General features: G+C 41.4%; 1 protein-coding gene across 2 annotated transcripts in view; it reads right to left on the bottom strand.

The window, feature by feature from the left end:
• Nucleotides 1–990: 990 nt before the first annotated feature.
• The window catches only part of LOC149457020 (sulfotransferase 1C1-like), a 22025-nt gene continuing 2288 nt past the window's right edge, over nt 991–20727 (bottom strand). For both annotated transcript variants that reach the window (XM_089684178.1, XM_089684179.1), the window contains exons 2-8: nt 15756–15943; nt 9514–9639; nt 8491–8588; nt 3689–3815; nt 2941–3035; nt 2682–2862; nt 991–2588 (exon numbers count right to left, since the gene is read on the bottom strand). In XM_089684178.1, coding sequence (XP_089540304.1) covers nt 2476–2588; nt 2682–2862; nt 2941–3035; nt 3689–3815; nt 8491–8588; nt 9514–9639; nt 15756–15927 — 912 coding nt within the window. In that variant the 5' untranslated portion in view covers nt 15928–15943 and the 3' untranslated portion in view covers nt 991–2475. The remainder of the gene's footprint in view (nt 2589–2681; nt 2863–2940; nt 3036–3688; nt 3816–8490; nt 8589–9513; nt 9640–15755; nt 15944–20727) is intronic.

Genomic DNA, 20727 nt, shown 5'->3' with positions numbered 1-20727 from the left:
TTAATGGGCATCTAAATCAACTGTTCTCAGGCAGGGTTCCTCCAGAGCTTGCTGTGGGTTTGTCAGGGTCCTGTCCACGGCAGAAGTTCTGGAAGATCTGGCATTTCTGCCAGTACCCTGCATGGCCGCAGAAGCACACATCAGCCTCAGTTTGGTGAAAGACGGCCTTTATAAGGAGGCTCATCACTTCCTCAAGTTGCTGGATGATCTCTAGCTCCCCGTGCCTTGTTCCTGTTTCCTGTGTTATTGTGACCTGATACTGACTAGGCTTGCTCTTGGACCTGTCTACTCTGCTTAACCCCTGATCTGACCTCGGCTTGGCTTATGGATACTCTCTCTCTATCGCTCCTCTGTGTATGACCTCGGCTATCCCATCTGACTACGACCGCTCTGATTCCCACCTGGTACCTGACCTTGGCTTGAACCGGCTATCCAGAAAATCTCTAAATCCCCGAAGGGCTTGCATACCTCACACAGGCGCCACCTGTCTGCAGACCTATCTCTGTACATCAGCTGTGCTTCTGGGTGGACCACCAACCAGCACTCCTACAGGCGACCTGTGCAACTTTGGGCCTGACTCCCGCCATCCCACTCTCAGGGGAGTCTTGAACTTAGCCACAAGGGAAGCCCTCTCTCCATTGGCCTCCATCACCAGGTACGTGATAGGGTTCCCTGAGCTGTGGCTAATTGATCTTCTATTTGATGATGCCTTCATAGTTCCAGGACCAACACCACTTGGCAAAGCCAGTGGCATGACTCCAGTGATCTGTAAAGGGGGAATTCTGACCAACACTGTATGAGGGACATTTTTTTCCACCGACTCCCAAAGAAATAATTCTAGCAGGTGTTCCCTAACATGTGAGTATTATTTTGAGGGCTCCTTTGGACAACAAAAGATTGAGCAAGGCAGGTCTAAATCCATGAAAAGCAAGGGAGAGGTTAAAACGAACTTCGGTTATTCTTGTCATGCTGGCCAATAAAAAAAAACAATTTTCTGTAAATTTTACTGACACTTGACAAGATATATGAAATTCAGCAAATTTTTTTTTTTCCAATTCTTAGAGCAGAGGCATCTGTGAGGCTTCCCTTGGGTGCTTGGATCTAGTAGGACAAGAGAGTAGAAGACTTGGGCAAGAGCTAGGGATGGGGGGAGGGACATTGGGTAAATTTGCTCTCTGTGTGGATGCAATTGTCTCTCTGCAGAGCAATAAGTCCCAAGACCTAGGGGCGGACTGACAACTCATGGGGCCCCTGGGCAAAAGGGGATCATGGGGCCCCTGTGTCCTTGCCCACATTAAAAAAAAAGCCTATAAAAGGTACCAGGGGCATTTCATGGGGCCCCCTACTGACCCCGAACCCTCGGGCAGTGCCCGAGTGCTCGAATGGTCAGTCCGCCCCTGCTAAGACCTAATTCCCTTCAATTAGCAAAGCTCATGCTTCATTCTGATTTGAAAGCTCTAGCCCTGACTCAGCATGGGGTGTGTTGGACCTCTGCAGAGAGGCCACCACTTCCAAACAAAGAGCAAGGGTCGCTTTCTGCAGCATGCTGGGTGAGGACAGACTTTTCATTTCTGGCTGTGGCTGCTTTTATAGAAAACAAACTGTGTCACTTTGTACACCTTCTGTTTCAATGCACCTGGAATGTTTTCAGCCAAGAAAAGCTGAAAATTCAGAGCTGTAAAGCAAGCCCATGTTTTGTCAGGTTGATTTTAATACCCCCTTCCCAGCAGAACATTCTTTCTTTCCCACTGGTCTCCTGCTGCTCTGTTCAGTTCCTGGTACTGAAGAAAAGTTGCCAGCGCTCACAAGGGACTGAGCACTCTATTCGCACCATCATGTAACAGTGCTGGGCCAATCACTATGCACCCGTGTGTCCACATTAGTCACATGCACCTGCATACCTGGAAGTATGGGTTCTTTTCTTGCTCTGAACCACGAAAGCAGTTACTGGGACTGAAGAAAGGTTGCTAGCGCTCACAAGGGACTGAGGACTCTATTCGCACCCTCATGTGACAGTGCTGGGCCAATCACGAAGCACCTGTGCGTCCACATTATTTACATGCACCTGCATACCTGGAAGTACTGGTTATTTTCTTGCTTTAAACCATGAAAGCAGGAGCAGAGGTAATAAAAGGTAAGTATTTGCTCCTGGATGGGAAAGGCCTGTGTGTATTATAAAGAACCTGTTACTTTTCCCTGCTTTGCAAATGTATAATATGCTTAGAAGTTATTCAACTATTAAAAAAAAACAGATTTAAAGCAAATGACTATATATGTGAGGACACATTTCAGAGATTCAAATGTTCAGAGGACTTCTAGATTGAGGAGAGCATACTCAGTATAGAATATTATAAAGAACAGATGGCAGAACACTTCCCTGGGATCTTCATCATGTTTAACATGTAGACATAATCAAAATGGGATAACTAAGTTCTCTCAATGGTTGGCCAACCATGTGGTCAGCTTTGGTCTGTTTCATAGTTCTTCTCGAAAGGTCAGTCCACTCCCGTTCATCTTCTTCTTGTATTCTTCATCAAACAAGATGTTCTGAGACACCAGAAAGTGATTCTTCCAATCCCCGACTTTGCCTAAAACAAGATAATCCTTTTTACAACAAAGAACATTATCTAGATATCTTTGGCCGTTGTAACTCTTCTTTCTGATCAAACATAGCATCATACCTTTCCTCATGAATTTGGAGACAGACTGATCCATTGCTTCTGGAGGTAGGACACTATAGTTGGCCATTGGATTGTCCTTCATTACCTCAAATGACGTGTGATGAAGGATCTTCTGGAGGACCTCCTCGGACACATCTTTCTCCAAGAACTTGATGATCTTATTTATCTCTCGTTTTGGGTCCTAGAAACATAAAAAGTTTAAAAAAAAAAAAAATCACAAGAATTTCCCATGTAAGCCGATTAAATGGGTGCACCTCACCTCAACCATGTCTTCATAGAAGATGTAGAGTATTCGATGTTTGTCTTTTGCTTTCCACCAGCCGATGACGTGGTCAAACCAGCTTCCCCAAGCCACTGAAAGGACAGGCATTTATATTTCTGGACCCTCTTTCCCCTGTACTTTTGACCTCTACACATGTATAGTCATGTGTGATGAGAACCATTTTTTGAAGGCTGTATGCCCCTCCCATGTTGTATTACTGCAACACTGGTATTTGCATGAACGTGTATTATTGTGCACATTTACTGAATTTTGATGAAAATAGCATATGGAATAATTATATATAAAATATATACACACACATATATATATATATATATATATATATATATATATATATATATATATATACATATATATACATATATATATATATATATATATATATATACATATACACACACACATATATATTATAATTTATTTTTTTTTTATAGTATTAATAGTACAATGAGCAAATTATATAATATAATATATATATATTTATTTAATTTTTTTAATATATATATATATATATAAAATTAAATAAATATATATATATTATCTAATTTGCTCATTGTACTATTAATACTATAAAAAAAAATATATTATAATATATATATATATATATATATATTATATTATATTATTTGCTCACTGTACTATTAATATTGATTGATTTAAGGTTTTACCGAAAGGCATTCAAGTCAATATTTTGATATATTAGAAAGCCTCATTCCTCACTTACCGTCTCCAGCCAGAAAAGTTGAGAAGTACTCATTCCAGGTGCCGGGGTCTGGTAGACCTTTGTTCATTTGCTGGAAGTAGTAGTATGACACCATGCAGTCCTTGGCATTCCTGGCCACATAAATGACCTGCATGAAGGGGGTGAGTGGCACTTAGAAGAAGCCCGTACACATTTTGTAAAGCTACAGACATAGACAATACACATCTTAGTAGTTAGTACTGCTGCCTTGCAGCACTACTGCCCTGTGCTCAGTTTCCACCTAGACCGGGTGTCGGCAACCCGCGGCTCCAGAGCCGCATGCGGCTCTTTTTCACCTTTGCTGCGGCTCCGGAGCACACTGCCCACCAGGTGACAGGCAATAGGGTTGCCGTAGCTCAGTGGTCGGCAAGCCGCGGCTCTTTTAACCTCCCTGGCGGTTTTCCCGAGTGTAGCTCGTGGTAGAATTTCTATACCACGAGCTACACTCAGGCTTACCATGCGGCGCTGCTCTGGGGGTCCCTGCAGCACTTACCTTGTCCTTCGTTCCCGCGATGTGTCCCCTGCAGCGTCCCCGGCCATCTCCTCCGGCCGATGCCGGCATCCGGCTTCTGTGTTCCGGTCCCCGTGACGTCGGGACGTACGGGCGCCGGCGGCGGCGGGAAATTTAAAAAATTTAAAAAATGTCTTTTTTTTTTTTTTCAATTTTCAATAGTAAAACATTGCTGTTTCATCCCATTTCACATACATATTGTCCCTAGTGCTTTGTCCTGTGCCCTGCCTGCATTTTGTCTGTTCTTTCTGCCTGGAAACTTAGAAAAGTCCATGGCGTCCAAAAAGCGTCCCTTTAGGTCAAAAGCGGTTTTAGACCGGCTAGAGAACAGCGATAGTAAATCAGAACCACTTGCAGAATTGAGTGATAATGATTTGTGGGGAAATTTTCCTAAAAATTACAGCCTACAATAAAAAACTATTTCCATGCGAAAAAATGGTACCGCTTTCAGCACAAAAAATCGGAAGGAATCATACCGCCAGGGAGGTTAATGCAGCTCTTCTGTGTGCCGGGCGCCCGCTCCCCTCCCTCCTCTCGGGCGGCCGCCCCAAAAGTCAGGACTCTGCAGCTAGCCTAGCAATGGGCAAACTACGGCCCAGCGGACCTTATAATCCGGCCCGCGGAGCGTGGCAAACATTGGCTGTCAGGATGTAGGCGGGGCAGCGTGACGAACTCCTCTCCTCTCACAGTCCGCCCTGAAGACCAGAACTGCGCGGGAACACGGCGAGAGGAACGCGCGGAGTACAGGTAAGTGAATTGACACAATATGGGAATGAATTACTATAGGGGGGATGAATTACTATATGGGGGATGAATTACTATAGGGGGGATGAATTACTATGGGGGATGAATTACTATATGGGGGATGAATTACTATATGGGGGATGAATTACTATGGGGGATGTATTTTCAGTTTTAAAAATGTGGCTCTCAAAATAAATTTTAATCGTGGTTTTGGAGAGATTTGGCTCAGTTGAAAAGGTTGCCCACCACTGACCTAAGGCTATGATTGTGATTATGAAGATACACTGTGGCCCTGATTAACCCTTTGCTTACTGGGCCCTTAAACCCCCTTCATGACCAGAGCGCTTTTTGCAATATATGCAGTGTCGGATTTGTTTTAAATGTTGCAATGGTTTTGCGGCTCCCAGTCTTTTTTTCCCTCTCGGAAACGGGTCCAAGTGGCTCTTTATGTCTTAAAGGTTGCAGACCCCTGGCCTAGACGCTCTCTGCTATATAAATGTATAATAATAGTGTGTGACTGTGGGGAGACATTAGAGTGTAAGCTCCTTTGGTGCAGAAACTGATGTGACTAGTTAAGTACAAAACTGTGGAATATGTCAAAGCTATATAAACGTACAATAATAGTGTGTGGCTGTGGGGGGGACATTAGAATGTAAGCTCCTCTGGTGCAGAGACTGATGAAACTGGCTCACTGTTCTTTATACAGCACTGTGGAATATGTCAGAGCGATATAAACTTATTATAATAATAATACCCACATGGAAGAAAAATATATTTGAAATGTATTTTAAAAATATTCTTCCCAAATATATTGACATATATTTGAAATGCTACAATTTTGGCCGTATTCAATATATTTCAAAATACATTTCAATAAATATATGTAAATACACTGCATGTTGAAATGTGTTTTTTATATATATTACAATATATATAAAAAATATTTTTAAAAATATATTTTTTATTTAAATATATTCTTCAGAATTTTTTAACATATAAAAAAAGTAATTTTAACATATATTTTTACATATATTTGTAAATGCATTCCAAAAATGTAGATTTGTATTTTTAAAGACTTACAGTATATTTGAAATGTATTTTTAAAATATTCTTCCCAAATATATTGACATATATTTGAAATACTACAATTTTGGCCGTATTCAATATATTTTAAAATATATTTTAATAAATATTTGTATATGTACACTGCATGTTGAAATGCAATTTTTTTTATATATTACTAAATATATGAAAAATATTTTTCAAAATATATATTTTTTTAAATATGTTCTTCAGTTTTTTTTAACATATAAAAAAGTAATTTTAACATATATTTTTACATATATTTGAAAATGCATTCCAAAAATGTAGATTTGTATTTTTAAAGACACACAGTATATTTGAAATGTATTTTTAAAATATTCTTCCCAAATATATTGACATATATTTGAAATCAGAGGCGGACTGACCATTTGGAAACTCGGGCACTGCCTGAGGGCCCGGGGTCAGTAGGGGGCCCCATGAGAGGCCTCTGGTACCTTTTTCATAGGCTTTTTTGAGTTTGGGCAAGGACACAGGGGCCCCATGATCCTCTATTGCCCGGGGGCCCCATGAGTTGTCAGTTCGCCCCTGTTTGAAATGCTACAATTTTGGCCGTATTCAATATATTTCAAAATATATTTCAATAAATATATATATATATATACACTGCAAGTTGAAATGTTTTTTTTATATTACATATATATTATATATTACAGAATATATGAAAAATATTTTTAAAAATATATAACATATAAAAAGTAATTTTAACATGTATTTTTGCATATATTTGTAAATGCATTCCAAAAATGTAGAATTGTATTTTTAAAGACACACAGTATATTTGAAATGTATTTTTAAAAATATTTTTCATACATTTTCTAATAAAGACGCATTTCCACATGCAGTATATATATATTGAAATATATTGAATATGGCCAAAATTGTAATAATATTGTGTGACTGCGATGGGACATTAGAGTGTAAGCTCCTCTGATGCGGAGATTGATGTGACTGGCTCAGTGTTTTCTGTACAACACTATGGAATTTGTCAGAGCTATACAGTATAAAAGTTTGCATGTTCTCCCTGTGCCTGCGTGGGTTTCCTCCGGGTACTCTGGTTTCCTCCCACACTCCAAAGACATGCTGGTAGGTTAACTAACTCCTGTTTAAATTGTCCCTAGTATGTGTATGTATGAATGTGAGTTAGGGACCTTAGATTGTACACCCCTTGAGGGTTAGGGACTGATGTGAATGTACAATATATACGTTTGGAGGAGAAGAACTGTAATCTCCAAATTCTTTCTTGGATACACAGAACATAACTGGATATAACATTTATAGGTAAAGATGATCCAGGGAATATCCGATTGCCTCTCGGGGGATCAGGAAGGAATTTTTTTCCTGCAGGAGCAAATTGGATCGTGCTTTGCTGGGGTTTTTTTGCCTTTCTCTGGATTAATTGTGGGTGTAGGATTATAACTTTTTTTTTAATGGTTGAACTGGATGGACTTTTGTCTTTTTTCAGCCAGACTTAGGCTACGTTCACACTAGCGTTGTGTGCAGGTGGCAGAAAGGCGTTTGGGAAGCATTTTTACAGCTTCCCAAACACCTCAGACAATTCTGAACATTGCAGCACATGGTGCTGTTCTAACGGGAGCGTTAGCGTCGCGGCGCGGCAAAACGGACGCCTCTGCTCGAGTCAGGAGGAGTTGAAACCTTCTATTCTAGTCTATGGTGCCGCTCCGCAAACGCCCGGCCGGCGTTTGCATTGCGGTTGCGGGGCGTTTGCGGAGCGGTAACACCATTCAAACTTCATTATAGGCGTTTGTGGGGCGTTTTTAACGCTCGGCAAACGCCTAGCAACTGCCGCTGAAGCATTTGCGGAGCGTTTGTGTTTGCCGAGCGTTTGCCGAGCGTTAAAAAACGTTCCGCAAACACCAGACCAACGCTTGCCAAACGCTATAGGGGCGTTTGGCAAGAGTTGGTAAAACAGTCAAGTGTGAACGAGCCCTAACTTTGTAAAGTTCTCCGCTGATCATCTCTGTTTCCTAAACCACAAATGATCGGAGATCAGCAACGATCCTCAGGATCACCGCTGATCTCTGTTTCATAAAAGGGCACCTTTGTAAATAAATAATTATTATTATTATACAGTATTTATAAAGCGCCAATAGTTCGCTCAGCGCTGCACATTACAAAGGGGGGCAGAACATGTGACAGAACAATACCAATACAATGCAGAACATGAGGGGATTGAGGGCCCTGCTCCTTGGAGCTTGCACTTTGCTTCTTTGAGCATTGTGTCTATTATTATCGCTAATATTGCATTGTATTACCTCCTTCAATATAGTCAAAGATTATATAGTTACTAATTAATTATAGGAACAGACAGTACATAATTATATAATAAATAGGGGAATCTAAAAACAAACCCCCTATTATTTATTTCACCCGGCTTTATTCCATTCGGTGTATTTCCCAGACTCACCTTGGCATTCTTCTCCCAAAAAGATGGCGGCAGCAACTTTATTGGCATATGCGTCTTTAGAATACGAGGTGACGGCATGACATCAGCGGCTTCCACCCCTGAAATATACAGCACATCGTCACCTTGATAACTGGGCTGATTAGAGTCTTTTGGCCTGCAAATAAAAAAGCCTACCACAGATAAAAGCATATCTAATAGACACGTGCAGCTTGTTTCATTCCGAATCGGAATTTAGATGAATGTTTCATTACTCAGCAATTCGGATGTATCCGACTTTCCGAGTGACAATAGCAAAGAATTTAAATGAATCTGAAATATGGAAACTAAATGATGTCCAAAACATGAATCGAATTCAAATTGGAAAACAAAATCGAATTTGAAAACGGGAATGTGTACAAAGTTATCGAATAGAAAAGAATAAAATAGAAAGGAAAAATAATAGATTGGAAAATGAAAGAATAGAAGTGATGAACATATTAAAAAAAAGCTTTAAATATTGTATGTGAAAAGTATAGTGTAGGCCAGTGTTTCTCAAACTTTTTTCAGTCAAGGCACTCTTTAAAATTATGGACAGTCTTGAGGCACTCTTTAAAATTATGGACAGTCCTGAGGCACCCCATTCTAAAATTTTCAAATTTGAATATAATAAATAGATTAGAATAGAATAGAAAAGAGCGGCATAGAAAATAAAAGAATAGAATAGAAAAGAAAAGAAAGAATATAACTGACTTCTGAAATTCGAATTTCAAATAGAATAAATTCGAATGCCGATTTGAATTTTCCGAATTCGGTGGAATTGTATTCAATTTGACCGAATTAGGAAAATTTTAATAAATTAAACATATTCCGAAAATAAAGGAATTAAACAAATTTAACTAAACAAAATTATTTAAATGATATATTGAAACAAAACAAATGTTTTCGTTCTGTACATGTCTAGTATTTAAACTCATTAGACTGTGGACACAAAACCCAACATGGGATTCCAAGATTTCCAGTTGCGTTGTACATCACATGTATCACCTGATGGTAATGGTTTGGCGTTCAGGTCTAGGAAGGGCACTTTAATAAAGCAGGGGGCCCGCATGCTCTGCTCCACATTGCCCTGTAGCTGGATCAGGTCCACAATCTCCTGCATCCATGTGGTACCTTGGAAAAAAAAAAACATATTAACCATTATATAATAATTAATAAGTTGAACTTGCCATTAATTGTACAACTATGAGTCAAAAAACTGATAACTGGTGCACACACAAAGCATGTCCCACCCCACTGAATGCCCTTCAGACCTCAGATCAGCCCCCAAAAATGCCTTTCAGACCACAGATCATCATCATCATCATCAATGCAAACCCTTCAGACTTTTGATCATCAGCCTCAATGCATGCCTTTTAAACCTCAGATCAACTTCAATGGATGCCCTTCAGGCCTCAGATCATCAGCGCCAATGCAAGTCCTTTAAATTTTAGATCATCAGATTACCAGTGCATGGCCTTTAAACCTTGGATCAGCCCCCATGGATGCCCTTCAGATCTCAGATATCAGACCCGATGAAGGCACTTCGGAACCTAGATCAGCCCCACTGAATGCACTTCAGACCTTAGATCAGTACCAATGCATGTCCTTCAGACCTTAGATCAGTCCCAATGGATGTCCTTCAGACATCAGATCATCAGCACCTATGCAAGTCCTTCAAATTTTAGATCATCATCACCAGTGCATGGCCTTTAAACCTCGGATCATCCCCAATGGATGTCCTTCAGACTTCGGCTCATCAGCACCAATGCAAGCCCTTCAGATCTCAGATTATCAGACACATTGAAGGCACTTCAGAACTTAGATCACCCCCACTGAATGCACTTCAGACCTTAGATCAGCACCAATGCATGCCCTTGAAACCTTGAATCAGCACCAATGGATGCCCTTCAGACTTTGGATCTGCCCCAATGGATGTCCTTCAGACATCAGATCATCAGCACCAATGCATTCCCTTCAAACCTCAGATCATCCCCAACGGATGCCCTTCAGACTTCAGATCAGCCCCAATGGATGTCCTTCAGACACCAGATCATCAGCACCAATGCAAGCCCTTCAAACTTTAGATGATCAGCCCCATTGCATTCCCTTCAAACCTCAGATCATCCCCAATGGATGCCCTTTAGACCTCAGATCAACCCCAAATTCACACATTTCAGACTTTAGGTCAGCCCCAAACCACATACCTTCAGGAAAGCGGAAAACCTCTGTAGGTATGTGGGCCAGCTTCTTCCACACAGCACATAGACGTACTCAGCCACCAGTGGGCTTTCAGTGATGTCAGAGAAGTGGGTGGGCCAAGCTTTGTAATTGACAGCCTAGCAAGCTGTCAATTACATCCAAAACAGATGACAGCACAAATGGCATTGGTCATGCACGCTGGGGGCCAAGGCCTGGGATAGAACTTTTTATCAGGTTTTGTCTGCAATTGGGACACACACTTGAGCAAAACAATTTTCTCAGTAGAATGGATAAGTGTTAGAACATCTATCAATGTACTATGTGTCAAAGGGCTTTGGGCTTGTGTTGAAGGCATCAGCTTAGTATCAGTTTGAGATGCTTCTGAGAACATCCAAAACTGATGGACAGGTTCGTTTGACCTGCAGTTGACCTTCTTCTGACCTGCCGCTGACCTGTTTCAAGAGAATTTTGCATTCCTATAGGCTTGCATGGAAATGGAAAACCCACTTGAAGTGAACAAAAGCCTGTTGACAATATGGCGCATGTGGACAGATGTTGTTTTCCATGCAATGGCGACCTGTGGGTGCTACAATGCAGCCTGCCTAGGAACATCCACTGCACTAGACCGTCATCCACCCATCAAGGTATTTTCATATTTGTATAACTCCTCCCAAGAGCCAGCCCACTGCTTGCATCAGGGTTCAGGGCTCTTGAGAGCAGCGCTAAGGCTGGGTGCTGTGATGTTGTCGGGAAGCAACGGCTCCTCCCAACAGCCATGCTCTGAATTGCACAGAGAAGCACGGAGACTCAATGGTGATATCAGTGGGTCCAATATACGAGGTGGTATCAAAAAAGTTTAGACTAGTTATTTAACACGCCAACAGATGACAGCTCAAGGCTGCACGCACAGTCACAGGGAGCACCAACCTTCATAAGTCATCGACCTGTGTACATCGGGAGCTGTGCACTTGGTGCTACTCTGACCACTTACGTTACCATGTCTGCTATTTCATCGTGAACAGCAAAGTTAGAACAAAGGGAAAGCGTCAAATTGTGTGAATGTGATGTCAGATGCCATGGCCATTTTTGAGAAGTTCTAGTAAAGTGCGGAAAACTTGTTTCATTGTGGACTTTCCTTTATTCTTGTATATGAAGGCCTACAGCTAGGGATGCCATGAGCTGGCCTAAGGCCAAGAGTTTGACACAAATATGGTGAAGGGCTACAACTTGCAGCAGCTGGGGAGCTGTCCAAGAAGATGCGGGGCGGGAACTTGCAGGATTTGGTGCCAACACAAAGCCAATCTTGGGCCCCTTTACAAACAGGTGAGAAGGGAATGGAGTGACTTCTAGTGTGTTCTACGTAGGGCAGGGGTGTCAAACTGGCGTCCCTCCAGCTGTTGTGAAACTACAAGTCCCATTATGCCTTTGGGAGTCATACTTGTAACTGTCAATCTTCCAATGCCTCATGGGACTTGTAGTTTGGGAACAGCTGGAGGGCCACCAGTTTGACACCCGTGACGTAGGGGAACAATGTTTCTCTATCTGTCTTTTTGCACGTGTCTTCTACTCCTACATTTCCTCCTGAGGGACCTCATCCCACCTAGAGTTTGATGTGTTAATTCACTCTTAGTTCATTTCTGATGGCCATCTAATGGCCATAATGCAGAACTTTCCTAAGTCATGCTATTCTTATGAATAAATAACATTCCACCCAGTGAGAAAATAGCCTCATAACATTCGATTTTGCCTCGCAAGAGTACAAAATTCAATGGCGAAAAAGGGTAGTTAAGAAAAAGGGTTTTCAGGAAAATAAAGAGTTCTTTATCGTGGCTAAACCTCTAGTGAACAATTCCATCTTACATATTTGTGCCTAAAGTGCCACTTTCATTTCAATATTTTTTTTTTTCTGTTTCATCCTTTTTATAATCGCACGGCAACTCACAATGGAAAGTTCCTCGCTGAGTCACGGTTGTGGTAAGGCTTGATCTCTGGCAGCTGTGCAGCGATTTCACAATGCGGGGTGTTAGGATTCCGTGAGATCACGTTGCATCTCTTCCTAAACGCAATCCTGTTATTACATCATAACCCCGGAACTCAGCCGGTATCGGCATTGTGAATGGAGATATCAGTGGTCACCGAATCCCAGCTGATCGAATGTCAGGAACAGGTTCATGGGACTTCTAATCTGCTTTTGTTTAATGGATTACGAAGGAAGCGAAGTGTCTAATTAATGGAGTTTACACTCTAATGTGCCCCTCCCCCACAGTCACATCATTCTCTGTACCAGAGGAGCTTACACTCTAATGTCCCCTCTTCCACAGTCACATCATTCTCTGTACCAGAGGAGCTTACACTCTAATGTCCCCTCCCCCCACAGTCACACGCTATTATTATTATACATTTATATAGCTCTGACATATACTGCAGTGCTGTACAGAGAACACTGAGCTAGTTACATCAATCTCTGCACCATAGGAGCTTACACTCTAATGTCCCCTCCCCCACAGTCACATCAGTCTCTATACCACAGGAGCTTACACTCTAATGTCCCCTCCCCCACAGACACACACTATTATTATTATACATTTATATAGCTCTGACATATACCGCAGTGCTGTACAGAGATCACTGAGCCAGTCACATCAGTCTCTGTACCAGAGGAGCTTACACTCTAATGTCCCCTCCCCCACAGTCACATCAGTCTCTGTACAGAGGAGCTTACACTCTAATTCCCCCCCCCCCCCCACAGTCACATCAGTCTCTGTACAGAGGAGCTTACACTCTAATGTCCCCTCCCCCACAGTCACATCAGTCTCTGTACAGAGGAGCTTACACTCTAATTCCCCCCCCCCCCCACAGTCACATCAGTCTCTGTACAGAGGAGCTTACACTCTAATGTCCCCTCCCCCACAGTCACATCAGTCTCTGTACAGAGGAGCTTACACTCTAATGTCCCCTCCCCCACAGTCACATCAGTCTCTGTACAGAGGAGCTTGCACTCTAATTCCCCCCCCCCCCCACAGTCACATCAGTCTCTGTACAGAGGAGCTTACACTCTAATGTCCCCTCCCCCACAGTCACATTAGTCTCTGTACACAGGAGCTTACACTCTAATCCCCCCCCCCCCCCACAGTCACACACTATTATTATTATACATTTCTATAGCTCTGACATATACCGCAGCGCTGTACAGAGAACACTGAGCCAGTCAAATCAGTCTCTGCACCAGAGAAGCTTACACTCTAATGTCTGCCCACAGCCATACACTATTATTATACATTTATATAGCTCTGACATATACCGCAGTGCTGTACAGAGAACACTGAGCCAGTCACATCAGTCTCTGCACTATAGGGGCTTACACTCAGTGGCGTTCCTAGGTGGGTGACACCTATCTCAAACCAAAAAGTTTTACAGCAAGCCGATCATGCTGTCACCCCTCCAGAGGTGGGTGGTCCCTCTCGTGCACACAAAGCCTGGCTCTTCTCCTCCCTGTGTCCCCAACACGCAACCCCCCCCCCCCCCCCCGTACCGGTGGGAGGGGTGACACCACATGTTACCGCACCAGGTGACACCCTGCTTACACTCTAATGTGCCCCCCACCCACAGTCAAACACTTTTATTATAATACTGTACATTTATATAGCTCTGACATATACTGCAGTGCTGTACAGAGAACACTAATTATTACACATCAATCTATGCACCAAAAAAACTTGCAATGTAATGTCCCCTCCCCCACAGTCACACACTATTATTATTATACATTTATATAGCTGTGACATATACCGCAGCGCTGTACAGAGAACACTGAGCCAGTCACATCAAGAGAACAGAGTGAACAGAAATGATTCATCTGTAGGTTAATGATCATTCACTCTCCGGGATGGGGTGGAGAGGTGACCAGACTGTGGTACTTGACTGCAGTGGAAAAAACATCAGGTCACCAGGCTGGTTGTACAGTTTGGCAGAGCTATGTAAACCTCGGGACTGGATGAACAGAGGTATAAATCCTTTGACAAGTAGAAGAGTTCATATACAGTATATATATATATATTATACATACACTATATTACCAAAAGTATTGGGACGCCTGCCCTTACACACACATGAACTTTAACAGCTTCAACTCTTCTGGGAAGGCCGTCCACAAGGTTTAGGAGGGTGTCTATGGGAAGGTTGGACCATTCTTCCAGAAGCACATTTGTCAGGTCAGGCACTGATGTCGGGGGAGGAGGCCTGGCTCGCAGTCTCCGCTCTAATTCATCCCAAAGGTGTTCTATGGGGTTGAGGTCAGGACTCTGTGCAGGACAGTCAAGTTCCTCCACCCCAAACTGGCTCCTCCATGTCTTTATGGACCTTGCTTTGTGCACTGGTACATCCGACGCTTTGCATTGCACTTGGTGATGGAAGGCTTGGGTGCAGCTGCTCGGCGATGGAAACCCATTCCATGAAGCTCTCTACACACTGTTGTTGGGCTCATCTGAAGGCCACACCAAGTTTGGAGGTCTTTAGCAATTGACTCTGCAGACAGTTGGTGACTTCTGCGCACTGTGCGCTTCAGCATGCGCTGACCCCGCCCTGTCATGTGACGTGGCCTACCACTTGGTGGCTGAGTTGCTGTTGTTCCCAGTTGCTTCCACTTTGTTATAATCCCACTAGCAGTTGAGTGTGGAATATTTAGTAGCCAGGAAATGTCACGGATGGACTTATTGCACAGATGACAACCTATCACGGGACCACGCTTGGAGTCACTGAGCTCCTGAGAGCGACCCATTCTTTCACCAATGTTTGTAGAAGCAGTCTGCATGCCTAGGGGCTGGATTGTATACACCTGTATCCATGGAGGGGATTGGATCACCTGAATCACATGATTGGGAGGGCGGGGACAATACTTTGGGCAATATAGTGTATGTATATACACACACACTGTATGGGTCCGTTCAGATTCATTCAGGAAAACCCCACTTGACCAATTCTGGTATAAAAAAAAACCCCAATTGGATAGGATGAATATTCGCTGTCATGTCATCTCCTCCAGCACTTACCAGCCTTAGGAAATGTAGCAATAAGGACATCGTCTTCACGTGCCTGGAAGTTCCAGAACTTGTCCCACATCTCCAACGTGGTGTCCGGGAGGAGGACCCCATCCACGAGCTCCATTTTTACCTTGAAGTTCTTCATGTGTTCAACAATTACGTCAACCACTTTGGGGTCCATTGTGCGACGATGTGTTCTGAAAATACCAGGGAAAAGTTTAATAACAGAATTATGAACCTAAAATATTGAAACATCCCACATGGAAGAAAAATATATTTGGAATATATTTTAAAAATATTTTTCCCAAATATATTGCCATATATTTGAAATACTACAATTTTGGCCATATTCAATATAAAATCTGAAGAATATACTTTAAAAAAATATATTTTTAAAATATATTATTTTAAAATATACTCTTCAATTTTGGCCATATTCAATATATTTCAAAATATATTTATATATATATATATATATATATACTGTATGTTGAAATGAGTTTTTTATTACAAAATATATGAAAAATAAATTTTCAAATATACTGTATGTCTTTAAAAATACATTTAATCTACATTTTTGGAATGCATTTACAAATATATGTAAAAATACATGTGTTTTTTATATATTACAAAATATCCAAAAAATATTTTTAAAAATATATTTTTTTAAATATAGGAAGTCATTTTAACATAGGTTTGCAAATGCATTCCAAAAATGTAGATTTGTATTTTGAAAGACGTACAGTATATTTGAAATGTATTTTTAAAAATATTTTTCATATATTTTGTAATAAAAATGCATTTCAACATGCAGTATATATATATATTTAAAGAAATATATTTTGAAATATATTGAATGTGGCCAAAATTGTAGCATTTCAAATATATGTCAATATATTTGGGAAGAATATTTTAAAAATACATTTCAAATATACTATAGGTCTTCAAAAATATAAATCTACATTTTTGGAATGCATATATGTAAAAATATATGTTAAAATTACTTTTTTTATATGTTAAAAAAATCTGAAGAATATATTTAAAAAAATATATTTTAAAAAATATTTTTCATATATTTTGTAATATATATAAAAAACGCGTTTCAACATGCAGTGTATATACATATATTTTTTTAAATATATTTTCAAAAATATATTGAATATGAATAAAATTGTAGCATTTAAAATATATGGCAATATATTTGGGAAGAACATTTTAAAAAAACATTTTAAATATATTTTTCTTCCATATGGGATTCTTCAATACTCCTGCAATTCAGCTGCTTTAACTACCAAAAATCTGTATAGAGAGTCACTATACTCCACTAGCAGAAAGCTGAAATTAGGCTTTCAGCTGGACTGCTTAATATATAAACTGATGGGTGTGTTAAATATAATTTTTGGTACATCAAATATTTGAAAAATATCTCTAAGGATGAGAAGAGTTCAGAGATCAAAAGTACGTTAAATAAAAATAAAAACACACAATATAAAATATGAATGTAAGTAAAGTTATGTTATTGTTTGCGTTACGGCTCAAGTTTGTAGTTGTGTCTCATAGTAAACTTTAACCCTTTTTTAAGCCCTTTAAGGGTTTCAGAAGCCGGAAGATGGGGCGGGGTTTAGACTCATGTGATCGCCGTGACACGACGGCACGGCGGTCACATGATTGGGAAAGGTCCCGATCGAAAGAGGAGATCGGGACCTGTGTGCTGGGAGCTCTCAGCACATGTCTTTTTTTAAAAGAACACAAATGTGTGGCTGCTCAGCGTCTAGGCCTAGACATCGGGAGGCCGCACATTTGCGTTCGGCCAGCGCCAAGAGGTTAAGTTTGATACATTCTTATATCTATCATTTGAATCAAGTCATTTTGCATAGACTACTATAGTTAAAAAATGATGTAATGTTCTTTCTTATTTTCATGCCCTAGTTAGGAGATATTACAGTAAAATGATAACATGCATAGAAATAATATATTTATAAACTGTTACATACTCTCAATATTCTCTTGGCTTACCTAACTTTAACTTGATTGATAAATATCATCGGTAATTGATTATGTTTTTTAGCAGCTAGAATGAGGAACCTCTAGACATGACCAAAATAAAAGTATATTTACAGCTCCATATCTTCCGTTCACGTACTTTCCCAACCGGGATAGATTAAAATGATAGAAAATGACCATAAAGTGCGGGAACTCCTAGCATACGCCCACAGAGAGGTTGAACTGGACGATCCTGCATCGTTATTCATCCTTACTCAACCTAACTATAGGATCATTGATCTGAAGGATGGATCATAGAGGGGTATAGCTACCTTTCTCAACCAGGGTTCCATGGAACCCTAGGGTTCTTCAAGAGGTTCCTGGGATTACATTACTTCTTAATGACCACAAATGTAAAGAGCATTCTTTCTAATGACCATCACACTAATGCACCATGAGCAGTAGATACAATAATTATTAGTAGGGGTTCCCTAAGACTGGAAAGTGATTGTAAGGGGGCTCCTCCATGATTAAAAAGCTGAGAAAGGCTGGAATGTAGGAAGCAGAGAAGTCAGTGTGCTGGGGGGACATCGGGTGGTCCAGGTCACGATGGCAAGTAGTCTATAAACAATATGATAGTTAATATCTTCCATGTGCAGCTGTTAGGTGAACATAAGATATTGGAACGTGTATAGTCAAGGCTTTTTGGATTGGAAGAGCAGTAGACAGCACCAAAGTGCTTCTCCTATCCATGCTAAATTGCTGGTTTGCAGTGAGCTAAGGAATGCCATCAGTGGGTTTTCAGTTACCAGAGACGCCAACCTACCAGAGAAGCCAACCTACCAGAGAAGCCAGCCTACCAGAGAAGCCAAGCTACCAGAGAAGCCAGCCTACCAGAGAAGCCAGCCTACCAGAGAAGCCAAGCTACCAGAGAAGCCAGCCTACCAGAGAAGACAACCTACCAGAGAAGCCAGCCTACCAGAGAAGCCAGCCTACCAGAGAAGCCAACCTACCAGAGAAGCCAGCCTACCAGAGAAGCCAGCCTAGCAGAGAAGCCAACCTACCAGAGAAGCCAGCCTACCAGAGAAGCCAGCCTACCAGAGAAGCCAGCCTACCAGAGAAGCCAACCTACCAGAGAAGCCAGCCTACCAGAGAAGCCAAACTACCAGAGAAGCCAGCCTACCAGAGTAGCCAGCCTACCAGAATAGCCAGCCTACCATAGAAGCCAACGTACCAGAGAAGCCAGCCTACCAGAGAAGCCAACCTACCAGAGAAGCCAGCCTACCAGAGAAGCCAAGCTACCAGAGTAGCCAGCCTAGCAGAGAAGCCAACCTACCAGAGAAGCCAGCCTACCAGAGAAGCCAACCTACCAAAGAAGCCAACCTACTGGAGAAGCCAACCTACCAGAGAAGCCAACCTACCAGAGAAGCCAACCTACCAGAGAAGCCAGCCTACCAGAGAAACCAACCTACCAGAGAAGCCAGCCTACCAGAGAAACCAACCTACCAGAGAAGCCAGCCTACCAGAGAAGCCAACCTACCAGAGTAGCCAGCCTAGCAGAGAAGCCAACCTACCGGAGAAGTCAACCTACCAAAGAAGCCAACCTACCGGAGAAGCCAACCTACCAGAGAAGCCACCTGGTCCAAAGAATCCTTGAAAGTAGGTTGGCTTTTTTTTGCCAGGTATGTACAGTGAAGGAAATAAGTATTTGATCCCCTGCTGATTTTGAATGTTTGCATGATGCACCAGACCTAGGGAGACTGACACTTGTTTTGTGTTTCTTCCATTTGTGAATGATTGCACCAACTGTTGTCACCTTCTCACCAAGCTGCTTGGCCATAGTTTGGTAGACCAGTCCAGCCTTGTGTAGGTCTACAATCTTGTCCCTGACATCCTTGGACAGCTCTTTGGTCTTTGCCATGGTGGAGAGTTTGGAATCTGATGGTTTGATTGTTCCTGTGGACAGGTGTCTTTTATACAGGTAACACAATGAGATTAGCAGCACTCCCTTTAAGAGACTGCTTCTAATCTCAGCTTGTTCCCTGTATGAAAGACACCTGGTAGTAGAAATCCTGCTGAATGATAGGGGATCAGATCCTTATTTCCCTCATGAACATGCAGATCAGTCATCATTTGTTAGACGCATTTCTGCTGAATTTGTTGTTGTATTCTGTCTCTCAGTGTTACAATACACCGAACATTCCATTGTTAGACCGATCATTTCTGTGTGAGGGGCGAACATTCAACAGCAGCCGGGGAGCAAATACGCATTTCCTTCACTGTATATTATGTTGGTTTTAAGTTCAACACAAAAAAACTCCTAATCTTCCAGTTGATCCAGATCCTCATAAACTGCAGTCCATGTTACTCCAACCGTGAAAAAAAACTCCTTCTTGATACTCAAAAGCAACTGCCTCCCCCCTGGATCGAACGTCTACGGCCCTTCATATATGAGAAGCCAATGAAAGGTTCTGTTATAAACCGATCCCAGAGTAGGGGATGTCCTTTGAATAGCGAGTCTAAAAAGTAAATGAATCCTATGCCCCCTGACCTGTAACCCCAGCTTGACCCTCGAGTCTCCCTTCACTTCTGATCTAATTGTACGCAGGAATCAAAATACATTATAACAGTGCTGACTGAATGAAGGGTGCAAGGGTTTGCAGGCTCTATTCACTGATTGGAGATTCACATTTATATATAAGGATCAGTACACAAGGCCTGAGAGTGGAAGGGGAGAGTTTGGTCACAAGAGAGGGAAATTTGTAAGCCATATTTAAAATGTTCTGCAAATAAAATGGGGAAAAAATACATTGTAACAATGCTGATACATTGTATTGATGCATGAAGTCTGCTACTGCTGTTTGTAGGCTCTATTCACAATGCAAAAGTTATCCCTTACAAAAGTAATTTTAATTTTAAATAATTTAAAAATTTTAAATTATTATTTTTAATATTAATATTATTATTTTATTAATTTAATCATAATTAATATTTAAAA

Source organism: Staurois parvus, unplaced genomic scaffold, assembly GCF_062004578.1.
Source record: "Staurois parvus isolate SC_StPar_1 unplaced genomic scaffold, SC_StPar_1.0 ptg000338l, whole genome shotgun sequence".
Lineage (NCBI taxonomy): Eukaryota > Metazoa > Chordata > Amphibia > Anura > Ranidae > Staurois > Staurois parvus.
The sequence above is the reverse complement of the archived record's forward strand: the minus strand, read 5'-3'. Positions and strand labels throughout refer to the sequence as shown.